The sequence below is a fragment of the Sinocyclocheilus rhinocerous genome, unplaced genomic scaffold (genome assembly GCF_001515625.1).
Source record: "Sinocyclocheilus rhinocerous isolate Xijiao unplaced genomic scaffold, SAMN03320098_v1.1 scaffold4039, whole genome shotgun sequence".
Classification (NCBI taxonomy): domain Eukaryota; kingdom Metazoa; phylum Chordata; class Actinopteri; order Cypriniformes; family Cyprinidae; genus Sinocyclocheilus; species Sinocyclocheilus rhinocerous.
Window position 1 is genome coordinate 247,521 of NW_015648502.1, and position 9,396 is coordinate 256,916.

The 9,396-nt window shown below is 35.6% G+C and overlaps 1 protein-coding gene across 1 annotated transcript in view; it reads right to left on the reverse strand.

Annotated features, from left to right (window-relative positions):
• Positions 1 to 364: 364 nt before the first annotated feature.
• LOC107709735 (dedicator of cytokinesis protein 9-like) overlaps positions 365 to 9,396 on the reverse strand; it is a 51,564-nt gene continuing 42,532 nt past the window's right edge. The window contains exons 46-52 of the mRNA XM_016514329.1: positions 8,637 to 8,642; positions 7,717 to 7,863; positions 5,763 to 5,973; positions 3,642 to 3,832; positions 2,198 to 2,298; positions 1,968 to 2,106; positions 365 to 1,012 (exon numbers count right to left, since the gene is read on the reverse strand). Of these exons, the coding sequence (XP_016369815.1) occupies positions 887 to 1,012; positions 1,968 to 2,106; positions 2,198 to 2,298; positions 3,642 to 3,832; positions 5,763 to 5,973; positions 7,717 to 7,863; positions 8,637 to 8,642 (921 nt within the window). The 3' untranslated portion in view covers positions 365 to 886. The remainder of the gene's footprint in view (positions 1,013 to 1,967; positions 2,107 to 2,197; positions 2,299 to 3,641; positions 3,833 to 5,762; positions 5,974 to 7,716; positions 7,864 to 8,636; positions 8,643 to 9,396) is intronic.

Here is a 9,396-nt window from a genome sequence, read left to right on the forward strand (position 1 = left end):
ATAAAATCCTGTGTTTATCTTACAAAACCTTATAATATGAATTATGTTGAATGGTAAATGGAGGCTGATTTAATATAATAATTAACTCTCATAGTTGAACATGCTGGCTGAAAGAATGTTGATTAGCTAGATAATGTTGGAACTTCAAAACATCGCCAACACATCATATGACTGTTCTAAATAACCCTAATAACACCATTTAGTACCCTGTTCAGATATAACTCCATAACACAGCCAAACGCAGCAACTGCGTATATGTATATATATATATATATATATATATATAAAAAAACAAGGAAAAAATGATAGAAATGGAAGTGTGGGCTAAAAAGCTTGAGTGGCTCAGGTGATCATGCATGGGTATTACAGTAAAGCTCAAACTTCCTGCTACAATGAAGCACAGTTATATTCCCTTCACTACTACTCAATGGACGGCTGCTGCCTTAGACACAGGAAGTGATGTCGCAGCTTCTCTTTTAGCACAGAGCAGCAAAAAAAATACAGAATTGGGGAATATATGGAAAGATGAAGCATTAAATTTAAGGAATGTGAAAGTAAAAAGGCAGATTTTTCAAGCTGTTCTGGTTGTGTAAGAAATAAAAGTGATAGTCTCCACAGGAAACACCTGTGAACGGAGGACTGGAGTGGATGAGAGAAGAACAAAAGCTACATGAGTCATATGGGAATAGTATGGGGACATTCCAAAGACCGGATACACCTGCTGTATCCCAGTGTCCTGGATGCTGATTGATGGGCGATTCATTCAGGAGTGTCGGACAATGAAATTCCATTCTTTCCTTGTTCTTTCGCTTTTGATGCATTTCAGTCTGTCTGTTCGTCTCTCTGGCTGTGGGCAGGGTCAGAGGTTTAAGGCCAGGGGTGAGAGTCACACGGAGGAAGCGGAGCTAGGCATGCCATGCAGGGTGGTTCCGCTGGGCGTGCCACTGATGGCATTGAAAATATGCAGCGAATCAGAAAGAGAGCTCTTGGTTCCACCCTCCACAGCGGAGATCTGATGAAGAGGAAGAGTGCAGTGTGAGAAAGAACAGATCAAACTCACACTTGAACTGTACTGTATTGTTTTTCATGTATGATTAATTGTATGCATTATTACCATCCGATCTACAGAGGCCAGCACAAAAGAGAGAGAACAAATATCATGAATATTAAATATGAACCAAACATTCATGGTAACCTACTAGTGTACTGGTGGCCAAAAATGTGGAATTATTATGATTTTTAAAGAAGTCTCTTATGCTCACCAAGCCTGCATTTATTTGATTACAAATACAGTAAAAACAGCAATATTATGAAATATTACAATTTAAAGTAACTGTTTTTTTATTTTAATATATATATATATATATATATTATATTTGTTGCTTAATATTTTATGGAAACTATGACACATTACCATTTTTTTTACCATAAAAAAATAATAATACGTTTATGCAGCAAAGGCAACACATTAAATTGATAACAATGGACAATAAATACATTTATAATGTTACAAAAAAATCTTTTTAAATAATGCCGTGAGTGAACTTTCCATTCAAAGAATCCTGAAAAACAGTTTTCACAAAAAAGATTAAATATTAGGCATCAAAAACTGTTTCAACATAAAATAATACAGTAATAATACAAACCATTATTAACAATTCAGCACTAAATCAGCATATTAGAACTATTTCTGAAGGATCATGTGAGTGCAGTAATTGCTGCTGAAAATGCAGCTTTGTCATCAATTACATTTGAAAATACATTCAAAAGGAAAAGAGTTCCTTCCATTTGTATTCATATTTAACAACATCACTGTTTTTACTGTATTTATGATTCAGTAAATGTAGCCTGGGTGAGACTTCTTTCAAAGACATTTAATTATTCCAATCTTTTGCCAACACAGACTCAGTGTGTTTGCGCTTGCATGAGGGAAACAAGATTTGCGATGTGCCAATGTGTATGGTTACCTGTTCATGCATGATGTGTGAAAGCTCTCTGGCCAGGTCTTTGTAACTGGCTTTCATCTCGTCATGATATTCCTGTTGGTCCTCCTTGATCAACCTTTCGTTCACAGCTAGAGCCTGTCCACATGCCTCAACAAACTGCCTGCATACACAAACACCATATACACATACAGATAAAAAAGCAGGCGCTTGTGTGGAGATTTTAGAAGGCATTTCAAATGGTGTTCATTTACCTGAAGACCTCTTTAAGCTGTTTGACTTTGTTATCTGGGTATTTTTTGGCGCAGGCGTCATCAAGGAAAGCTCTGGCATATGCAAGTGGCCCAGCATTGACCTGAAGAGAAAGAAGTATTTAAGAAAAAAAGTCATTTACAGGTCAGTTTAAACCTGAGTGTGTGATATAATGGCAAAAGTATATTTGGGGGAAGGCTTGCTGCTCTTGTGGGAATTAAATGGCTAAAAATGTCTCCATAAAAATAACTAAAAATGTCAAATCCATGCAAAATTGACCTACAAGGAAGAAAGGAACTGAATAATGTCTAAAGTGAATTCTAAACATGCCAAACTTGGGGAGAAAGTGTGGGTGTGAATCAACACAATTGCTTTGTTTCTATATCTAGTGTGGTGCCTTGTTGTCTATTGTGTACTGACTGATTTTATTGTTAGATGCCACCAAGTTGTTGCATTATTAGTCTATAGAAGACGTTCCTACTGTTGAATGCCATAATATTTTTGGTAGGCTGCACAACTAGCTATAAATATTGTTTTTTTACAATTATACACTACCATTTGAAAGTTTGGGGTCTATAAGATGTTTTTAAAAAATTTAATGAATATGTTCTATTATGTTCACCAAGGTTGAACATAAAATTTGATCAAAAATACAGTAAAAATAGTAATATTGTGTAATGTTATTACATTTAAAAATATATTTAAAATATATATAAATATATTTTAAACTATAATTTATTCCTGTGATGTCAAAGCTGAATTTTCAGCAATCATTACTCCAGTCTTCAGTGTCACATGATCCTTCAGTAATCATTCTAATCTGCTGATTCGCTGCTCAAGAATAATTTCTTATTACTTTTATTTTATTAAAATTATTTTGGAAACAATCGATACATTTTATCTCAGGATTCTTTGATTAATAGAAGGTTCCAATGCATAGCATTTATTTGAAACAGATTTTTGTATTATAAATATTATAAATGAATATTATAAACGTCTTAGTGTCACATTTTGATAAAATAATGCATCCTTGCTGAATAAAAGTATTATTTCATTTTTATTCATAAAAAATAGGTAATATAGGTGTTTTTCCGCATACAAATAATGGGTAAAATATTGATTAAAATGGAGCACTTTAATCAAAATAAACTTTTCTACTGAATAAAATTAATTTAAAATGGACGTTTCGCACAAATTTCTTATGACATATCTTCAATGTAATATTTGTTCAATTCATTGCAGTGCATTCTGGAATCAAATGGTAGAGTGTTTTGCCTAAACAAAACAAAGTATCTTTGTCACAGACTCTGCATCACGATGCCTAAAAGTGTTGGCTAGGTTGCTTTTGGAACAGGCCAATGATGTGTGTTCATTTGTGTCTCTCACACACACACACACACACACAAACACACACACACACACACACACACACACACCCACCCACACCTGTACACTAATGCTTCCCTGCAGCTTAAGTTGCAGGCGGATCATGTCGACCTCACTGGTTGCACAAAGGGCTCTGAGTTCTGCCACCTTCCCGCTCATCTCATCTATGGCCACCTCGATGGGACTCAGGTCTGTGTGGTGCTGATACATCACCGCTATGCGCTTCTTTACATACGGGAAACAGTGTGTGGCTGAAACAGAGAGATAGGAGAAGACAGAGTAAATAAACATTAAGTGAATGCAGTAGTACGGGTGGCTAGAAGAACAAACAAATTAAGGACCCATCTGAAATCTACTCATGTTTGTGCAGTAATCAGGATTTATGTTCCATGCGGATGGCACACCTTGAAACTGTGAAAAGTGGTTTATTTAGAACACACTCTCTTAAGAAGGTAATTCTACCTCAGTGGCCAGATTTGATCTGAAAATTTTTCACAGGATGAAGATCAGGGTTCAACTTTGAAATTTCCTGGTTGCTTTTACAACACTAAACAACACTTAACTTGAGACAAAGACATGGATTAATTGTTTTTGAACACAATTGCAGCCCAGAGCTCAAGATCAGGGTGTACAGTGTTAATACAGGAAGTACAGACTAAAATGTAATCATTAAAGATTAGTGTTCAGGGAATAGCTGGGTAAATAAATGGATTACACCATATGGAGGCCAAAGACATATGTTCATTAAATCTGGTTTCCATGTGTACGGGTGCACTTATATGGTGAATGCAATAAACCAATGATTTAAGGAAGTTACAGATTAAGGAACTACATGTACACTACCGTCCAAAAGTTTGGGGTCAGAGTTTTCTTTCTTTCGTTCTTTCATTCTTTCTTTCAAGGAATCGATGCATTACATTGATCAGAAATGACAGTAAAGAAAAAAGCTATTCATCACTACTGAGATTCTCACACTAAATTAAGAAGCAAAATAAATTTTAAAAGAATATACATGTAGGTCCCACTTTATATTAGTTGGCCTTAAGTACTATGTACTTACATTTAAATTAATTATTTGGTACAATGCACTTATTGTGTACATACATGTTTTTACATTGTACTTATATTTTAAAAATACCAGCATTTAATTATATCTGTAATTAATTTCTGTACTTACATTTAGAATTACACTGTTGACCCATCCCTTACACTTTAACCCATCCTTAAACCTACCTATACCACCAAACCTGTCCCTAACCTTACCCGTATCCCACCTCAACAGCAGCAGTGTTTTGCAATACAATAACACAAAAAGTACATTGTACTTATTTTTTGATGTAAAGCTGGGCCTTCATTTTTAATAATATTTTACTAATATAATAATATTTTGATCAAATATGTGCAGCTTTTGTGCACATGTAATGAATACATACAGAATCGAGGCTCAAAGTGCTTTCAAATCAAGTTAGAAAAAAAAAAAGTAAAATTTCCAATTTCAAATAGTGTGTTTTAAAATTACTTTTGAAAATATATTAAAGGGGTCATATGATGCGATTTCAATTTTTCCTTTCTCTTTGGAGTGTTACAAGCTCTTGGTGCATAAAGAAGATCTGTAAAGTTGCAAAGACTAAAGTCTCAAATCCCTTGTCTGTCTAACAAAACATTAAACTCTTTGCGAAACCATGATGACCCATGCTGATCTGGTTGCAGTTTCTTTTTCAAATTTAGTGCTATGAAATCAGGATTAGAATGTATTTTAGAACTGGTGATTGATTTGTAGTATATGCATTTATGTGCATTTAAATTTGGAGTGTGCATAATAAGGAGAATGATGCCATCAAATTAAAATTCCCCAGGCTAGCTAAAAAGGCTAATGAAAACAGCATGTAGAAAAATACTGTACTACAGTACTAGAAAGCCATCATCACATAACTACAGGTGATCCAGTAGCATGGATGAGCACAGTTAGCTAACCATGCTAAAGTGGAAATGTAACTGGAACCATTCCTCACCATGATCAGAACCTTTCGGCCAGATGGCAGAAAAGCAGAGACACAATGGTTTTATTGTTAACTGAAGTTTTGTAGTATAAAAAAAGCTAAATGTTCACTTCTTCTGTTATGTGTGTTGTTTGTATTCACTGCAGTAACTGTTCTGGGGTCAGTGATAGTGATCACTCACTGGTGAGCACCGTCCTTCGTTTACACTGTTCCTTGACCCCGCCGTGCCTCTTTCCTGACTCAGTGAATGGCGTCTCGAACACAAAGCGCCGAATGTTGTGGCTCCTCTCAAAGTCAGTCTTCCTCTCTTCCAGCTCCTTTTCCTCTAGATACGGTGTCACGTGCGTCACTTGGATATAGGCAAACTTTGCCTCCAGATCTTTAGGGTTGACCTGAGACAGATGAGATGTGATACATTAGGGTGGGAGGAGACCAGTAAAACACTGATAAAACATGAATAAATATAATTCTTGTCTGGAAGTGCATTGGGGTTAAGGTTTGACTGCAAACTCCACATATCAGGAGGTCTGTTGTCAAAACTGATCTCATCTATGGTGTAATGCTCTTTGTGTGTGTGTGTGTGTGTGTGTGTGTGTGTATGTGTTTGTGTATACACTGTACAGAGAGATACAGAGAGACTGATTCTTGGATCAAGTAAATAATCATGATACAGCTTTTCTATTATACTATATACTATATAACATATGCTCCAACAAGCATAGCAGGTGAGCTAGATTCATTTTTAGTGCAAATAGACCCACACCAAAATTTCCCTGCATGCAAATGTGCTTAAATACTTAATATGCTTACATAGTTTGACTGTTTGCCAGTTTCATTTACACTGAAATTAAATAGTACACTATTTGTCTTGTAATGTCATGATGAGTTTGTGCCTTTATTACATACAAAATTAATGAAGTTGTTACCTTGTTTTTATTCATGTACCATATGTTGTGGTCTGTGTGCATTTCATGCATGTTTTTTGTCTGACGAGTGTTCATGTGATCAGCATTCATCACATCACATCACATGGTGGTATTATCAACAAGCACTTTGCTCTCTATGACCAGTGTTGGGCAAGTTACTTCCAAAATGTAATACATTATATATTACTAGTTACTGTCTTTTGAAAGTAATTAGTTACATTACAATATTACTGTCTCTGAATTGTAATGCATTACACTACTTTTGAGTTACTTTTGAGTTACTTTCATCCAAAATATCCACATAAGTATTGTAAAATGCCAAAATGTAGTTTATTGCTGCTCATTATACATCCAGTGGAGGGTAATGTGGTAGGTCTATATAGCATAAAATATGAAATCATATTTAGATACCGGTATGTAGGTCTACATTAATGTTACGTTGTAGTTTAGGTTAAAAAATATAAGCACAAATCGCATTATTACATTCAAAAAACGAGTAATAATATTACCCAAATTTGATTAGTAATGCGTTATATTACTGCGTTACAGCAAAAAGTAATATACTACTGTAATATTATTACTTTTGTAATGCGTTACTCCCAACACTGTCTATGACATAAGCATTTGTCATAGAAATGTACATTAGATGAGAGGTTTTCAAATATTTAAAGGCCAGACTCTCTTGTTTACAGGTTTTAAGAACTTTTCTGCTTTGTTCAGTTTGAAAACACATGCATTACAGCGCATAATATTGAACAATTAGCTTCATTTTTAAAACAATTTTAGGCGATGAAAACTTGACATTTTAAGCCATGCAAAGTGTGGGCTTCATTTTTAAACGGATACTACACCCCAAAAAAAAATCATTCCCTCATGTGGTTCCAAACATTGAAATTCCAAAGAATGTTGGGATCCAAACAACATGTGAGCCCATTGACTGCAATTATATGAGATTTCTTAAAATATCTTCTTTTATGTTAGACAGAAGAAAGAAAGTCATACAGTTTTGCAACAACATGAGGGTGAGTAAATGATGACAAATATTTTATTTTTGGGTGAACTGTTACTTTAAGTTCTATAAACATCTAATTTTTACAGTGTACTTGTGTACTAGTGCAATCTGTGTACATGTGTTCAGATTATACACGATTGTCTGAGCTTTTACCTATTCACAGAATACTGATAAAATATGAGTGTGCATTTTCTCACCCTGCCAGAGTCCTGGATCATTTTGACATTTTCTTGGCCAAATTTGTCAGAGTAAAGTTTGAGGAGACGCTGGGAAATTTCTGATAGAGGAGTGAATTTTGGTTCTTTATAGATATATTCCTTTCCATCCTCATCTTCAAAGAAACCCTGAAACACACACAACATTCCAGTCACAATTTGTGTGTGAAATACAGTATGCATACACTGTTGAAGCTATTAATGTACAGGCAACAAAATCTGGTTTCAATCCCATAATCAACAAACCTCTACATCACACAGGTGGAAATGAAGAGTTATGACTAATGGACACACACTTTGACATTTAACTGTCTTAAAAACCAACGTATTCAGGATTTCAAAGCAAACCTGATAACACATCATGGCAGAGCTCAGACTATCAATATCACATCTCCTGTACTTCAGAGAATTCGTGTTAACTTTTAATAATCAGTGCTATCTTTTATTCTCTGCTGTCCAACATAGACACTTTTGAGACATCAGCACTTATGCAGAACACAAAGCTTTCACTGAGTTTTTGTTGAAACAGCTCAAGCTATAAAAGCTCATGGCTTCTGTGAGGTTAATGGGCACAGCGTATAGCGAAAGAGCTCTCTAAGTGTTACCTAGCTCATTTTTATGGTCCAAACCCATTTAAAAATGGCTTCCTCAGTAAACAAAGAGTCAGAGTGCTGTCTAGCTCAACCAGGATGAAGAAATGACAGGATGTTCAGATGACAGGATGTTTTATGCGTTTAAAGATTGATGAAGGATGCTAGCAGAACACGGAAAAAGGCTCTTTCTAATCCAAAGGCATTATGCAAGCAGACAAACAAGCAGTAGTTTAGTGAGACTATTATGGTCAAAGCAAAACTTGCCTGACAATGAGTAAAACAGCACACACAGTTCACAACAACACTTACCGCAGCCTTAGGAAAGAAAAGAGAGCAGAAAAGATTGATTAACTGAGACCCACAATGCCTTACACATGCTTTAAACAAGACTTTGGCTATCATGCAAGGTATATTATCATGCATACAGGAATGCCTATGTCTCCTTTTCATTTTTAAAGAGGTCACATCATACATTTTTATGATAATTTTAACATGCAAATTGTTAATTTAGTTTAAAGGGGTCCTATTATGCCTTTTCACTTTTTTAATTTTAGTTAGAGTGTAGTGTGTATGTTTGGGCATAAAAAAGATCTAGAAAGTTACAAATCTCAAAGTCCACTCCAAAGGGAGATATTTCGTTTTTTAAAAATCCCTTTTCAAGAACTACAACGAACAGCTCGTTTGGACTACAGCGTTGGTTTCCAGGCTTTGTGATATCACAAAGCGGCTCATTAGAATATCATTAAAAAGAATTCCTGCCTACAGAAATTCGAATGGTTGGGGGGTGGGCAGGCGAGGTTGTGGTTCGAACGCTTGGTTGAGTGAGTGCATCAGATGAGAAGATGAAGAAGGAGTGCTGCTGCAGAGTTAGTGCATCAGAGAAAACGAAGAAGAAGAGCTGCTGTGCTGTAGCGTCAAATTTTCGGCATGTCTAGATCAATTCTTCCAAGTATAACACGACGTAGCTGGGCACCTCGGACAGACGCCGAACAGCACCGCCGGTGTGCCTACACTCATAGAAAATAAAGTATTTGAATTTTAAAGACGTGATGCGACGCTGCGCTTCTCG